Below are 17,446 nucleotides of genomic sequence, written 5' to 3' on the forward strand. Positions count from 1 at the left end.
AATATACAATCTAACCTTACACCTAAAGGAACTAGAGAAAGAAGAACAAACAAAACCCAAAGTTAGCAGAAGGAAAGAAATCATAAAGAGCAGAGCAGAAATAAATGAAATAGAAACAAGGAAAACAATAGCAAAGATCAATAAAACTAAAAGCTGGTTCTGTGAGAAGATAAACAAAATTGATCAACCATTAGCCAGACTCATCAAGAAAAAGAGGGAGAGGACTCAAATCAATAAAATTTGAAATGAAAAAGGAGAAGTTACAACAGACACCACAGAAATACAAAGCATCCTAAGAGACTACTGCAGGCAACTCTATGCCAATAAAATGGACAACCTGGAAGAAATGGACAAATTCTTAGAAAGGTATAACATTCCAAGACTGAACCAGGAAGAAGTAGAAAATATGAACAGACCAATCACAAGTAATGAAATTGAAACTGTGACTAAAAATCTTCCAACAAACAAAAGTCCAAGACCAGATGGCTTTACAGGTGAATTCTATCAAACATTTAGAGAAAATCTAATACCCATGCTTCTCAAACTCTTCCAAAAGATTGCAGAGGAAAGAACATTCCGAAACTCATTCTGTGAGGCCACCATCACCCTAATACCAAAACCAGACAAAGATACTACAAAAAAAAGAAAATTACAGACCAATATCACTGATGAATATAGATGCAAAAATCCTCAACAAAATACTAGCAAACAGAATCCAACAACACATTAAAAGGATCACACACCATGATCAAGTGGGATTTATCCCAGGGATGCAAGGATTCTTCAATATATGCAAATCAATCAATGTGATACACCATGTTAACAAACTGAAGAATAAAAACCATATGATCATCTCAATAGATGCAGAAAAAGCTTTTGACAAGATTGAACACCCATTTATGATAAAAACTCTCCAGAAAGTGGGCATAGAGGGAACCTACCTGAACATAATAAAGGCCGTATAAGACAAACCCACAGCCAACATCATTCTCAATGGTGAAAAATTGAAAGCATTTCCTCTAAGATCAGGAAGAAGACAAGGATGTCCACTCTCACCACTATTATTCAACATAGTTTTGCAAGTCCTAGCCACGGCAATCAGTGAAGAAAAATAAAAGGAATACAAATTGGAAAAGAAGAATTAAAGCTGTCACTGTTTCCAGATGACATGATACTATACATAGAGAATATTAAAGATGCTGCCAGAAAACTACTAGAGCTAATCAATGAATTTGGTAAAGGTGCAGGATACAAAACTAATGCACAGAAACCTCTTGCATTCCTATACACTAATGATGAAAAATCTGAAAGAGAAATGAAGGAAACACTCCCATTTACCATTGCAACAAAAAGAAGAAAATACCTAGGAATAAACCTACCTAGGGAGACAAAAGGCCTGTATGCAGAGAACTATAAGACACTGATGAAAGGAATTAAAGATGATACCAACAGATGGAGAGATATACCATGCTCTTGGATTAGAAGAATCAATATTGTGAGAATGACTATACTACCCAAAGCAATCTACAGATTCATTGTAATCCCTATCAAATTACTGATGGCATTTTTTACAAAACTAGAACAAAAAAATCTTAAAATTTTTATGAAGACACAAAAGACCCCGAATAGCCAAAGCAGTCTTGAGGGAAAAAAATGGAGCTGGAGGAATCAGACTCCCTGACTTCAGACTATACTACAAAGCTACAGTAATCAAGACAATATGGTACTGGCACAAAAATAGAAATACAGATCAATGGAACAAGATAGAAAGCCCAGAGATAAACCCATGCACCTACGGTCAATTAATCTATGACAAAGGAGGCAAGGATATACAATGGAGAAAAGACAGTCTCTTCAACAAGTGGTGCTGGGAAAACCGGACAGCTACATGTAAAAGAATAAAATTAGAACACTCCCTAACACCATACACAAAAATAAACTCAAAATGGATTAGAGACCTAAACGTAAGACCGGACACTATAAAACTCTTAGAGGAAAACATAGGAAGAATACTCTTTGACATAAATCACAGCAAGATCTTTTTTGATCCACCTCCTAAAGTAATAGAAATAAAAACAAAAATAAACAAATGGGCCCTAGTGAAACTTAAAACCTTTTGCACAGCAAAGGAAACCATAAACAAGACCAAAAGACAACCCTCAGAATGGGAGAAAATATTTGCAAACGAATCAACGGACAAAGGATTAATCTCCAAAATATATAAACAGCTCATGCAGCTCAATATTAAAAAAAACAAACAACCCAATCCAAAAATGGGCAGAAGACCTAAACAGACATTTCTCCAAAGAAGACATACAAATGGCCAAGAAGTACATGAAAAGCTGCTCAACATCATTAATTATTAGAGAAATGCAAATCAAAACTACAATGAGGTATCATCTCACACCGGTTAGAATGGGCATTATCAGAAAATCTATGAACAACAAGTGCTGGAGAGGGTGTGGAGAAAAGGGAACCCTCTTGCACTGTTGGTGGGAATGTAAATTGATACAGCCACTATGGAGAACAATATGGAGGTTCCTTAAAAAACTAAAAAGAGAATTACCATATGACCCAGCAATCCCACTACTGGGAATATACCCAGAGAAAACCATAATTCAAAAAGACACATGCACCCCAATGTTCACTGCAGCACTATTTACAATAGCCAGGTGATGGAAGCAACCTAAATGCCCATCTACAGACGAATGGATAAAGAAGATGTGGTACATATATACAATGGAGTATTACTCAGCCATAAAAAGGAACGAAATTGGGTCATTTGTAGAGACAGTCAGTCAGAAAGAAAAAAACAAATATCGTATATTAATGCATATATGTAGAACCTAGAAAAATGGTACAGATGAACCGGTTTGCAGGGCAGAAATAGAGACAGAGATGTAGAGAACAAACGTATGAACACCAAGGGGGGAAAGCGGCAGGGGGTGGTTGTGGTGGTGTGATGAATTGGGCGATTGGGATTGACATGTATACACTGATGTGTATAAATTGATGATTAATAAGAACCTGTTGTATTAAAAAAACAAACAAAAAACACCAAAACACAGATAAACTACACTGGAAAGCCAAAAGGGGTCATAATAACCAGAATGCCACATACAGTAATGTCAGTGACACTGAAAAAGCAGCAAAGAGAAACTGGATTTTTGGGTTTTTTTTTAAAGTCCTTAAGAGTCAACATTGCAAAAAGGACACTTATTCTTTGTATTACAAATATTTGGTTTATATTGACTTAGGACAGCCAGGTTAAACTACTTTTAGCAATATGACTATTACGCTGTACTTAAACTGCCTATTTAGGAAATACACGTTTCTACATATTTCATATTTAGATGTACTGAATCCAAAGATATTTAAAGACAAGCATGGATGAAAATAGTCTTAAAAAGGACTCTAGGGCCTCCCTGGTGGTGCAGTGGTTGAGAGTCCGCCTGCCGATGCAGGGGATACGGGTTCATGCCCCGGTCTGGGAGGATCCCATATGCTGCGGAGCGGCTGGGCCCGTGAGCCATGGCCGCTGAGCCTGTGCATCCGGAGCCTGTGCCCCGCAACGGGAGAGGCCACAACAGTGAGAGGCCCGCGTACCGCAAAAAAAAAAAAAAAGAAAAAAAAAAAAAAAGGACTCTACACTTCCAAAAATTGTACTTTTAACATTAGAAAAAGTTGTCTTCCCTGCACTGTTTTTGGCTCAAAACAGAACTGTTCATTATTTGATCAAATTTTCCATGAGTGGAAAATATGTGCTGGCCATGACAGGACATGACAAATTTTTTTTGTATACAAAGTTTTCTCTCATTATAAAAACTGTACATAGTTAGTATAAAAAAAATTCCAAAACTGGCCAAACCAGAAAAACGAGGAGGTATTAAGAATGGTTATCTGCCTTTTCATATTATTTCTGATACACTATGTTTGTGTATATCTTTAAAAAAAATGGGATCAAAGTGTACATACTATTTTGTATATCATAAACATTTAAAAATATCAATAAATGCTTGTGTTTTTAGGAATTATATTTAGAAAACAGCACTATGCTGATGTTTCAGTCTTTGCAGTCTCTTCTTTTCTCATGATCTGGAATGTGAATCTGAATCTGGCTGCACATTAGAAACTTTCCATTGATGTGTCTCAAATCTGTCCCCAAATACTGAGCCAATTTTTCCTAGCAAAGATTCTGTTGTTTATTGTTCAATGTGGATTTTTATTCAGCTTTTCTTTTGCTCCTGTTGCACAGAGACAGGTCTTCCTGCAGTTGACTAAAGAAGCAAATAATTTCCTGAAAATTTATTTTCTCTGAGCCTCCCACATGCTTCTCTGAAACTTATTCAGCAATAGTTCACTTAAGCCCCATGTAGGTTTTCTTATTATTTACCTATAAACAAGGTGAGAAGTGCCCATATTTGCTGGCTATAAACAGATAGGTGAGGGGATGGTCTTTTACACCCCCATCCTTCTATATGGTGATCAAAACCAAATTTCAGCAGCAGAGCTGACCAATACGCACAAGCCTCAGTAACATTCAGTTTCTAGCATGGATAAATATACAGTATTTGTGTTCCACTGAGATAGTACCTTCCTCTTACTTCCACTGCTTGGTCTTCTTGTTACTCACTGATAGTATATTAAACATGACTTTTCCTAGGATATACTGCTACCAACGTTTTTGCTTTCTCTAAGCTCCTCTTAAGTTCTTTACTAATCATCATTATCAAGGTATAATTATTAAGCCAATCCACATTATAGAGGAAGATAAGTATAAATATCTTCTAAATGATGGCCTTGGCTCTTTTAAATGTTTTATTTTTATCATAGTTACACGCAGTTGAAATAATCATTAGTTCTAAAGCCTTGTGACAATGAACAGTGATCTTTCACACTTGCTTGCTCTGTCCCATTTCCTGTTATCTTAAGGCAAACATTTTCATCTCCTTCAGAGGATTTTTTTTTTTTTGGAACTCACTTCTCTATCTCTAAATAACCTGCTTGTGTTGTTAGGTTCTGCTTTTCTTAGTTTAATGCCTCATTTATTGATTTCCTATTATGTAAGACAGGGACTGATTTCTCTTTTATAAATATTCCACCCTTAACACAGCATACTCATCCTGTTCCTCTATTTGTCCAATTTACATTTTATAGTTAGATAAATTGTTCCCTATTTGCATTATTTGACTATTAAATTATAGTCATGAGTGACAGGTGGTATACTATGATTCTTTCCTTTACAACTTCTTGTTGTCCATTGAGTAAGAGTATCTTTTTTTTTGTTTTGTTTATTTGGTGTTCTGTGTACTTATGACACCCTCACAGTTTCTCTCCTACTGTGTAAATTTCTTTTCCTTTCAATAAGTTCAAAAACATTAAGTAGTCTACTGATTTCATCTTCTTAGACTCATCTCTCCCAGAATATTCTCAACTGTGCCAATAGGGACTCGTTACTTTCTCTATCATTAGTCTCAGAATCTCCCTTCATCTTCATTCTGGGGAGTCTTTCATGTCTTTCTCTTGTATTGTATTCTTTATGTCTTGGATCCCAAATCTTCATTTGTCTTGCTTTACCTTCTCATTTTAACTATATCCGCTAATAGCTTCCAGAAAACAGTATAGAGAAATACATATTTTTTTTTTTTTTTTTTTTTTTTTTTTTTTTTTTTGTGGTACGCGGGCCTCTCACTGTTGTGGCCTCCCCCGTTGCAGAGCACAGGTTCCGGAAGCGCAGGCCCAGCAGCCATGGCTCACGGGCCCAGCCGCTCCGCGGCATGTGGGATCCTCCCAGACCGGGGCACGAACCCGTGTCCCCTGCATCGGCAGGCGGACTCTCAACCACTGCGCCACCAGGGAAGCCCAGAAATACATATTTTTGATACTTTGATTATCTGAAAATGCATTCTACTCTCAAATTTAATAGGCAGTTGACTAGAGATAAATTTATAGGCTCGTGTGGTATAATAAAAAATATATATATCTGGTCTTTGTCCCTTTGTTCTTTGCACAGAGCTTCTAAAACCCTTGGAATTTCTTGAGTTTGCCATGCAGATGAGGTGACCCATGGGGGATCCCTAGATAGCTTCAGGATGGGTGCTGGTCACCTGAAATGCCAACCATGTGACTAGAGGGTTGAACTAGTCAAGACTGACCTCCAGGGATGGGAAGGGTGCTGGAAACTGAGTTCAATCATGTAGCCACTTGTTTAATCAAGCATGCCTACATAATGAAACCCCAATAAAAACTCTGGACACTGAAGCTCAATGCAGCTTCCTGCTTGGTGAACACAAAGATGTCCTGGGAGAGTGAGAGATCATGGAAGCTCTGCATCCTCCACCCTCACCTTCTCTAGGTCCTGCCTTATGTGTCTCACTCGGCTGTTCCTGATCTGCATCCTTTATAATAAAACTGTAATCATAAGTGTAGAACTTTTACTGAGTTCTGAGTCACTGAAGTGAATTATCAAACCTAAAGGCTGTTGTAGGATACCCCAAATTTGTAGAAGTATGGGAGGCTTGGCATCTGAAGTGGGAGTAGTCTTGTGAAGGGCTCTGCCCTTAACCTGTAAGGTCTAGGCTCCCACCAAGTAGTTAATGTCAGAATTGAACTGTAGTGTAATACACCCACTTGGGTAGAATTTACAACAAGCTGGGCAGAGTGCAGATGGTTTGGGACACCTGAAATTTGCCTGGTACCTGAAGTGAAGGCAGTCTTGTGAATGACTTTACCCATAAATGTAGGGTCTACACTAAGTCTGGGTAGTGTCAGAACTGATTTGAACTGTAGGACAACTAGTAGTGTCAGAGAACTGGTTTGGGAACATAGCTGAAAATAATCTTTCAGAAGTTTTAAGAAATTGTTACTCTACTTCCCAGCTTCCAGTGTGCTGTTTATATACCTAAAGACATTTGTATTCCTGTTTCTTTGTGTGAAATTTGTTTTCTTCTCCTTCTCTACAAGGTTTTAAGATTTTCTCTTTATTCCTAGTGAGATGAAATTTCATCATGATGTGCCTAGTGTGGGATTTTCATCTGTGGCACTGGATACTGGAGAGACCATTTTATTTGGAAAACTATGCCCTTCAGTTCTGGAGAATTTTAATTTATTTTTATGATTTCCTTCCTCTAGTTTCTCCATTCTCTTTCTGGAACCCCCTTTTTATTTGGATTTTGAACCCTCCTAGAATGATTCTCTGACTTTCTTATCTTTTCTATTTTCCATTGCATTATTCCTTTGTGCTATTTTCTGAGAAATTTATCTTTTAACATTTTTGTTGAGTTTTTCATTTCTACTATTACAATTTTAATTCCCAAGAACTGTTTTTTAAATTCTCTGAATGTTCCTTTTGTATACCATCATTTTCTCACTTTATGGATGCATTATCTTTTATCTTGAGAATATTAATGTTAGTTCTATTTTTCTTAAGTTTTCTTCTTCTTGCATAGTCTTTATTTCCATTAAATCTTTTTTATTAGAAACTTTCTTAAAATGTCTGGTGGTCTTTAGCTGTCTAGCCATATTTAGGAATGGACTGCCTATGAAGCTCTATGCCTAAAGGATGGAGTCTGTCAGCTGTAGCCATCCAGTAGGGTGGTCTAGCTGGGATGTTTTATTGAGAAATCCTCCAGTGTCAGTACTTTTAGGTCTCTCTTCCTGGGTTAGTCACATTTCTTAGAGAAGTTGCTACTAGAAACTTGCCTGCATTATAAACCTGGATGCCAATGAGGGTTTCAGCATTCAGTAAGGAAATTTTCACTTACTTCAGTTTTTAGTGTGATACCTCCCTCCCAACTTCAACTATACTAGGATTACCCTTATCCAAAGACCCTTTCTTTTACCTTTTCCAGAATAAATCTCTCAGCTTTTGCTGAGCCTGGGAAGTAGCAGTCACTTAGCCATGCAGAGTTGAAGAGAGGTTCTGGAGGCTCCACCGGCTTCTTAAACTTTCAGTCATCCTCTTGCTTTTAACCTCTTTCTTAATCCCCACATCCAGAGGTAGCACATCCAGGTGTAACCAATTCTGGAACCTTGTAGGACTCCACAGTGTAAAATGGGTTGCTTCCTGACTTCCTACTGCTGACTCAGGGGTCAACTCTCTACCTTAAGCTAGAAGAGTAATTTGTTTATCTGCTTTCCAGCTCCCCAAATTTTATTGATGTCACCTCCCCTGGTATTTGTGATTTTTAATTTTATCCTTTTACTGTCATTTTAATGGAGTTTATAGAGTAAGCATAGATATATGTGTATGATCAATTCTTACTATGGATTACATACAAAGAGATAGCTTATTCACAAATTGTTAGTAGCCAAATTAAGTTAGTTATCTGATTATATGAAAACAGATAACTGAAGTAAGGTATCTGTATTTATGGCTCTATAAATTTTAACTGCATTAAAGTTATGAAGAAACCAAAGTAGTAAAGGTTTTTGAAATCTATTTAATTTAATGAAAAAACTTATAAACTTATTAAGTGTCTCATTTCTTTAGAAGAACACCTATTTCAATGATGCCACATTAATTATACCTATTTCCTCTTCTTAGAATAACGACCTATATTTATGTCTGCAAACAAAAGAGACAATTTACTAACCTCTGCTTCTGTTGCTTGGGACTGTAAAAGCTGTCGTATACGAAGTATGTCCTTCTCTATTTGTTGAATTCTGGTTATTCTTCGCTAAAATAAAATAAGTAACCAAATTAGATCTATTTTTATTAAAAACATTAGTTTAAATAACCATACTATGGTTACCATTTAACAGCTTAGGGTTATACCAAATCACTCTTATATAAGAATTAGATATGTATATATATTCATACACTGATGACATATTAGGATCAGTTCAATTTTTTAATAAATCTAACTTTATACAACAGATCTCTAGATCTACTTAAGAAAACTGTAAAAATACAAGTCATATATCAAATTGTATGATGTATATAGTGTGAAATTGGTATTTAAAAGCTAGTCTCAAAAACTACTTCAACAAAGAGAAAATTACATCTGAATTTAATCTTCTATATTAATCCAGTTGTCAGTACAGTGTAATGGATTTATAAAAAGCATGGTATACCTGTAAAGGGAAAGAGCAGCTGATTTGTTTTAATAAACATCAGGCTTTAAACAGTAAGAATAATCTTCCCCAAAGTTATTCTTATTATAAGTCAGTGGTACCTTTCAGATTTAGCTTTCCCAAATACCTACTGCAGCTGAACATTATTTTTATTCCCAACACTAAGAACACAATGATGGTAAGAGCTACTGCTCTGCCCATATCCTGAGACCTGCAAGTGAACACAAAGCAGTAACTACAGATCAAACAATGTGGAACTGAAAAAAATGTGGGAAAAGTGTTTTCAAGTATATGTTTTAAAAACAAGTACTGCCAATGTTGTAACATCTTCTGTAATAATTCTATAGTTAACATCCTAATATTGGTATAAAAAATTGTATTATAAGAGTAATTGTTGGGCTTCCTGGTGGCGCAGTGGTTGAGAGTCTGCCTGCCGATGCAGGGGACACGGGTTCATGGCCCGATCCAGGAAGATCCCACATGCCGCGGAGTGGCTAGGCCCGTGAGCCATGACGGCTGAGCCTGCGCATCCAGAGCCTATGCTCTGCAACGGGAGAGGCCACAACAGTGAGAGGCCCGCATACCGCAAAAAAAAAAAAAAAAAAAGAGTAATTGTTTCAATGGGGAAAAAAGTGTTAGAAGCTAGATGGAGTCATTTCCAAACTTTTATGATTATGCACCCATCAATAAAAGATTTCTGAGCATGTATACCTCAATAGATAAATAATAAAAGTACTGTAACAAATAGCTTTAACTATATATATAGTTATAAAACTTACATACAAAACTTACCCTTTGAGCATACCTAATTTTGCTTAAATACAATGTCCTTACGATTTTATTGCCATAGTAAAAATGCTTATTGTTGCTATTTTCCAATGTTATGATAAACAAACACAGAAAAGCTCAAAAAAGTTGCGCTCACCAAAAAAGAATCCCTCCTTCCTCCCTCCCTCCCTTCTTTCCTTCCTTTGTAACACTACAACTGTGCTGATCCTATATCATAATTCTGAAAATAGTGAGCCTAAGGTAAATAATATTCTTTAAGAAATTTTACCACATCCAATTTTCATCATGAAAACATGCTGAAGAAGAAATACCTGTGCTTTTGGTAGCTTTCTGAAGAGACTGCAAAGATGAGTGATCACCTCTACATCAGATGGTAAATATTTCCTGACATTACATAAGCAATGAAACTACATACAATTAGTGGCTTTGTAATATTGTTGTAATTATTGTTCTCCTCTCTCTATGTAACTAGCTCCCCTTCACCAATAAAGTCCTAAGTCAAAATTTTCAATATTCAGAGGATGAAAAAAGGAAATCATATCTAATACTCCTCTCCACAGAACTACATTTCTGTATTGCTATTAGGTCACTAAATCCTGAAGTCAAGTCTGCGCCCTGGTGATTTCTGACACAACAACCTTTGTGCTTCTGTTACTCAACATGAAAATGGAAGAAGCCAGCAGTATTTCTTTCCATTCTCTATATGACAATCTTGAATATTTATGAAATTATGTTTAACGAAAAATGCTTACTTGTTCTGCCATATGGAGATGGTATTACTTTTGCAAAACTGATTTAAAAAAATAATATAGTAATACAGTTCAATATGAATTCAGGACAACTCTCAACAAATCAGGAATAGAAGGTAAATTCCTTAACTTGATAAATGGTATCAAAAACCTTGAGTAAACAACATACTTAATGGTGAAATTTCAGAAGGATTCCTTTTAGAGCCAAGAGAAGATGAAGAAGACCAATTATCACTGCTTTTTATTCAAAGATGTATTAGAGTTCTTATTTAATACAAAGAAAAAAATGACTGGAAAAGACAAAATTGTCATTACTTGCAAACAAAATAACAGTTTGAATGGAAAATCCAAGAAAATCCTAAACTACTGAGACAATCTACTAAAAGAGTTTAGGAAGACTGCTGGACACATAACAAATCAAATTTAGTAACGTAATTAAAGAAAATCCCATTCACAATGCAACAAAAACTGTAAGATATCTAGGAATAAATGTAAAAAAAAGATGTGTAAGAGTTTTATGAAGAATACTACAAAACTTTTTCAAAGGACATAAAATAAGACCTAAATGAACGGAGAGATAAAAAATTAATAACAATACCTAATATTTCCTGAGTGTTTTCTGTTTGCTGGATTCCAAGTGTTTTACATATATTAACTCATTTAATCCTCACATTTTACAGGGAATCATTATTTGTATTCTACCAATGGGAAAACTGAGACAGAGTTTACCCAAGATCACAGTGCTGATAAGTGACAGGTAGGGAATTAGAACCCAGGAGGACTGGCTCCAGAGTCACCCTTTCAACCAAGAACCAATCTTTATATTGTAAAGATATAAATTCTCCTCAAATTAATTATAAATTCAATGTAATTCTAATCAAAAGCCCATAAAGCTTTTCCTTGAATTAGATGAGTAACAAAACAGAATATAAACACATTTTTACAAACAAAAATAAGAAGGACTCACCCTACTAGGTACCAAGATTAATAAAGCCTTAGCAAATAAAACAAATGTGGTTATCAGCGCAGGGACAGAGAAGCTAAAACAGACTAATCGAATAGAGTCTACAAATATCCAGCAAATGCAAACTTCTCAGATGCCAGAGACAGCATTACCAATCCATGGGGAAACAGTGGCACATCCAGTAAGTGGTAATGGGAAATTTAGTTAACAACATAAATATGCATCGATCTGTGTGTATCTGTGTTATGTATATGTATGTATACATAATTAATTATATATTACATAATTAATAATATATATTTATTAAATAATAAAAATTATATTGCATATAATATATATTAATTATATATACACTGATATGAAAATCATATGTGTGTGTGTATATACATATATATATATATATATATATAATTAGATTCCTACCTCCAAAACACATAATAGCAAATTTGAGATGAATTAAAGACCTAATTGTAAAAATAAAACATTAAAACTATTAGAAAAAAATACAAGGATATCTTTAAGGATAGGAAAAGATGTATAAATAGGTCAAAGAAAGCACAAATATGGCAATACAATTAATTTAGCTTTATAACAAAAACTAATTTTTGTTATCATGAAGCTAAAGTAGGTAACATATTTGGCAGGGAGGTGCTGTGATATACATTATGTATAACAGATTGGTATCTAGAGGATATTAAAATCTCTCTCAAATACATAAGAATAAGACATTTAACATAATAGAAAATGGGCAAAGGATATGGAAAAACGACAAAACGAAAATCTAATAAATACATGAAAAGATAATCAGTTTCAGTAGTACTCATGGAAGTACAAACTAAATGACAAGATAATGTTTCAAATGCCCATTGATTGTTAATTATAAAATGTGACTCACAATTGCTGAAAAAATCAGGTAAAAGAAACGGGAATTCTCACATACGACTAGGAGAAATGTAAACTGATAAAATCATTTTGAGTGCAATTTGGAACACACTATTCAAAACACTCATACGTTATGACCAGCAATTACGCTTTTAGGTATATACCTTAGAGCAGAGGTCAGTAAATTAGGGCTTGCTAGCCATCTGTATTTATGAATTAAGTTTTACTGAAAGACAGCCATGCCCATCTGCTTATATATTGTCATCTATGGTTGCCTTCTTGCTACAAAGGCAGAGCTGAGTAGTTACGACAGAGACCATATGGCCACAAAGTTTAAAATATTTACCATATAGCCCTTTAAGAAAAAGACTCTTGACCTAGAGAAACTGTTGCGCGTGTTTACAGGATATGAATAAATATGTTTATCAGAGTTGTTTTAACAGTGAAAAATTACACATAGAGGAGAGCAGGCATGACCATACTAGGTGCAAATATGTGTTGAACAAATAATGGAGAAAATAAATAAATAACAAAACTGTTAACAGAGATAGAGACTAACACACGCATGGGCAAGAGTGGATTTTGTTTCAACTTTCCCTAAATTGTTCCTCAGTCATTCGTATGTTTTACTGGTCACTTACATTTTCTTTTCAATAAATTGAATGATTACATCCTTTACCCATATAAAAAAAGAGTTGTCGGGCTTCCCTGGTGGTGCAGTGGTTGAGAGTCCGCCTGCTGATGCAGGGGACACGGGTTCGTGCCCCGGTCTGGGAAGATCCCACATGCCGCGGAGTGGCTAGGCCCATGAGCCATGGCTGCTGAGCCTGTGCATCCGGAGCCTGGGCTCCGCAACGGGAGAGGCCCCAGCAGCGAGAGGCCCGCGTACCACAAAAAAAAAAAAAAAAAAAAAAAAAAGTGTTGTCTTTTTCTTATTGTTTGTAGGAATTCTTATAGTACAGGGATATTAACCTTTTCCCCTATGTGTACAAATATTTTCCCTTAGTTTATTTTCTGCAGGATGAATGTTTTAAATTTTTATGAAATAAATCCTGTTTCCCACCCCACCTTTATTGCTTTTGAGTTTCCATTCTTAATTAAGATCTCTCTTGTTCTATATTTTCTTCTATTAATTTTATGTTTATTTTTTACATTTAGATATTTAATCCACCTATAATTGTTCATGTACAAGATGTGAGTTAGGGATCTAATTCAATTTCTCTTCTACCAAACAGGTTCCTAGTTATACCTATGCGTTTATTGAGTTATTTACTACTTCCCCCCAAATTTATAACTTTTATCATTAAAAGATTCCATATCTTCTTGTATCTTTTTCTAGTCTCTATTCTATTTGCCTACGTCTATACCTGTGCTATCATACTGTGATTACTACAACACCTTTACAGTAAGTTTTAACAAATGGTAAGGTAAATCCTCACTCATAATTTTCTTAAATACTTTTGGAAATTTTTACTTTGCAAACTTTAGAATCATTTTTCTGGGCTCCAAAAAAAATTTAAGAATTGTATTTTTTAAAGACTTTTTAAAGAAAGGCATTTTTAGGATATTAAAGTCTTCTCACCTAGGCTTCCTTATTTATTTATTTTTTTTCAGCAACAGAGACATCAATGGTTTAATGGATGGGGGATCTTACACACCTGAAGCAAGGTCCCGGAGTGACACCCCACCATGTGCGGCAGACAGTGGGCAGGACATGGCAGTGGGTTTCCCTCCCGGTGGAAGGGGAGATTTGCTAGTTATAGGGAGAATTACCTCAGGTGGGCGCATTAGTTACCAGGGAAGCCAGAAGAAACTAGCAGAGGGGGACGTTCCTCACTGCCCCATTGATGAGAACAATCACCAGCTGGGGCCTGGGGCAAGCGTGCAGGAAGGTCAGTCATGTGAGTGGGGTGCAGGTGAAGCAGGCACTGGTCGAGCAGGGGATGTACAGAGAGCAAGACAACAGCTGTCTTGGGTGGCCTGATCATACGCTCCACCCCTCCATACCCTGCACGACCCTTACCATCTGGGTCCGCCCCTCTTCTGCGATTCCCTGGGGTCAGCTATGTAGGGGCACTTCAACCAGATATCCCATATACAATACAGACAGCAGCATAGGCTCTATTTTTAAGGCCACATTTTGCGGCCTTTAGCAATTTTATACTTTTCTTCATGTGGGTATGTTCCAGGTATTTTAAAGTGTCCTGTTATTGTAAACAGGTCCTCCTACCCCATCTTCCATTTCCAAGTGGTAGCTATTGCTACTAGAGAAAACCTACTAATTTTTGTAATGTACCTTAACTCCAGCCACCTTACTCAATTCTCTCATTAGCTGAAATATTTTTTGACTCTCGTCTATGGCTTTTCTAGGCAAACAACCATATAATTTACAAATGACAATTATTTGGTCTCTTCCCTTCTAGTTGGAAAATAGTGTAGTATTTAAACAACTTATTTTCTTTCTAACTGAATTAGTGGACCTCCAAACACAGTTAAATAATAGTGATGACAGCAAGCACCCAACCATATTAATGAGTGCAATGGTAATAATCTTATTATTTCTCTATTCAAGTTAATATAAAGTTGGCTTCTGGTTTCTGATACATAATTATTCCTTAAAAAACTTTTACTCTATTCTTATTTTATTTGGAATTTTTATCCATCCTTTCTCCTTGCAAATGAGATCCCACATTTTTTTCTCATGGCTTCAGGTCTTCCTGGGATCCACTTCCCTATGTTCATTAGCTGGCCATTCTAGTCTTACATGTTGAGTCACTCAAGCAGAGAGTTAGGAGGGAAAGATGTACTGTGGACAATTACTAACAAATAGCTAACAGAAGCTAGCTATCAGCTACCAGAAGATCAGCATCTAATTCTTCTTCCCTCATAATTCCAAGGCATAGCAGAACAGTATCAGGGAAATGAAATATGAAGGCAGAATTATGTGAACACTGGTTATGTTGCCCAGCAGCCATGGTAAATTCTTTTTTTTTTTTTTAACGTTTTTATTGGAGTATAATTGCTTTACAATGATGTGTCAGTTTCTGCTTTATAACAAAGTGAATCAGCTATACATATACATATATCCCCATATCTCCTCCCTCTTGCATCTCCCTCCCACCTTCCCTATCCCACCCCTCTAGGTGGTAACAAAGCACTGAGCTGATCTCCCTGTGCTATGCGGCTGCTTCCCACGAGCTATTTATTTTACATTTGGTAGTGTATATATGTCCATGCCACTCTCTTTGTCCCAGGTTACCCTTCCCCCTCCCCATATCCTCAAGTCCATTCTCCAGTAGGTCTGTGTCTTTATTCCCATCTTGCCCCTAGATTCTTCAGAACTTTTTTTATTCCATATATGTGTGTTAGCATATGGTATTTGTTTTTCTCTTTCTGACTTACTTCACTCTGTAGGACAGACTCTAGGTCCATCCACCTCACTACAAATAACTCAATTTTGTTTCTTTTTATGGCTGAGTAATATTCCATTGTATGTATGTGCCACATCTTCTTTATCCATTCATCTGTCGATGGACACTTAGGTTGCTTCCATGTCCTGGCTACTGTAAATAGAGCTGCAATGAACATTGTGGTACATGACTCTTTTTGAATTATGGTTTTCTCAGGGTATATGCCCAGCAGTCGGATTGCTGGGTCATATGATAGTTCCATTTTTAGTTTTTTAAGGAACCTCCATATTGTTCTCCATAGTAGCTGCATGAATTTACATTCCCACCAACAGTGCAAGAGGGTTCCCTTTTCCCCACACCCTCTCCAGCATTTATTGTTTGTAGATTTTTTGATAATGCCATTCTGACTGGTGTGAGATGATATCGCATTGTAGTTTTGATTTGCATTTCTCTAATGATGTTGCTCATTCTTTCATGTGTTTGTTGGAAATCTGTATATTTTCTTTGGAGAAATGTCTATTTAGGTCTTCTGCCCATTTTTGGATTGGGTTGTTTTTTTGTTATTGAGCTGCATGACCTGCTTGTAAATCTTGGAGATTAATCCTTTGTCAGTTGCTTCATTTGCAAATATTTTCTCCCATTCTGAGGGTTGTCTTTTCATCTTGTTTATGGTTTCCTTTGCTGTGCAAAAGCTTTTAAGTTTCATTAGGTCCCATTTGTTTATTTTTGTTTTTATTTCCATTTCTCTAGGACGTGGGTGGGTCAAAAAGGATCTTGCTGTGATTTATGTCATAGAGTGTTCTCCTTATGTTTTCCTCTAAGAGTTTGATAGTGTCTGGCTTCACTTTTAGGTCTTTAATCAATTTTGAGTTAATTTTTGTGTATGGTGTTAGGGAGTGTTCTAATTTCATTCTTTTACATGTAGCTGTCCAGTTTTCCCAGCACCACTTATTGAAGAAGCTGTCTTTTCTCCACTGTATATTCTTGCCTCCTTTATCAAAGATAAGGTGACCATATGTGCATGGGTTTAACTCTGGGCTTTCTATCCTGTTCCACTGATCTATATTTCTGTTTTTGTGCCAGGACCATACCATCTTAATTACTGTAGCTTTGTAGTATAGTCTGAAGTCTAGGAGCCTGATTCCTCCAGCTCTGTTTTTCTTTCTCAAAATTGCTTTGGCTATTCAGGGTCTTTTGTGTTTCCATACACATTGTGAAATTTTTTTGTTCTAGTTCTGTGAAAAATGCCAGTGGTAGTTTGATAGGGATTGCACTGAATCTGCAGATTGCTGTGGGTAGTATACTCATTTTCACAATGTTGATTACTCCAATCCAAGAACATGGTATATCTCTCCATCTGTTTGTACCATCTTTAATTTCTTTCATCAGTGTCATAATTTTCTGCATACAGGTCTTTTGTCTCCTTAGGGAGGTTTATTCCTAGATATTTTATTCTTTTTGTTACAGTGGTAAATGGGAGTGTTTTCTTAATTTCACTTTCAGATTTTTCATCATTAGTGTGTAGGAATGCAAGAGATTTCTGTGCATTAATTTTGTATCCCGCTACTTTAACAAAT

The 17,446-nt window shown here is 36.1% G+C and overlaps 1 protein-coding gene across 15 annotated transcripts in view; it reads right to left on the bottom strand.

The window, feature by feature from the left end:
• APC (APC regulator of WNT signaling pathway) overlaps positions 1-17,446 on the bottom strand; it is a 138,426-nt gene that overhangs the window by 46,607 nt on the left and 74,373 nt on the right. For all 15 annotated transcript variants that reach the window (XM_081231313.1, XM_081231312.1, XM_081231311.1 and 12 more), the window contains one exon: positions 8,595-8,678. In XM_081231313.1, the coding sequence (XP_081087439.1) occupies positions 8,595-8,678 (84 nt within the window). The remainder of the gene's footprint in view (positions 1-8,594; positions 8,679-17,446) is intronic.

This window comes from Mesoplodon bidens, assembly GCF_964165515.1.
Source record: "Mesoplodon bidens genome assembly, chromosome: 4".
Lineage (NCBI taxonomy): Eukaryota > Metazoa > Chordata > Mammalia > Artiodactyla > Ziphiidae > Mesoplodon > Mesoplodon bidens.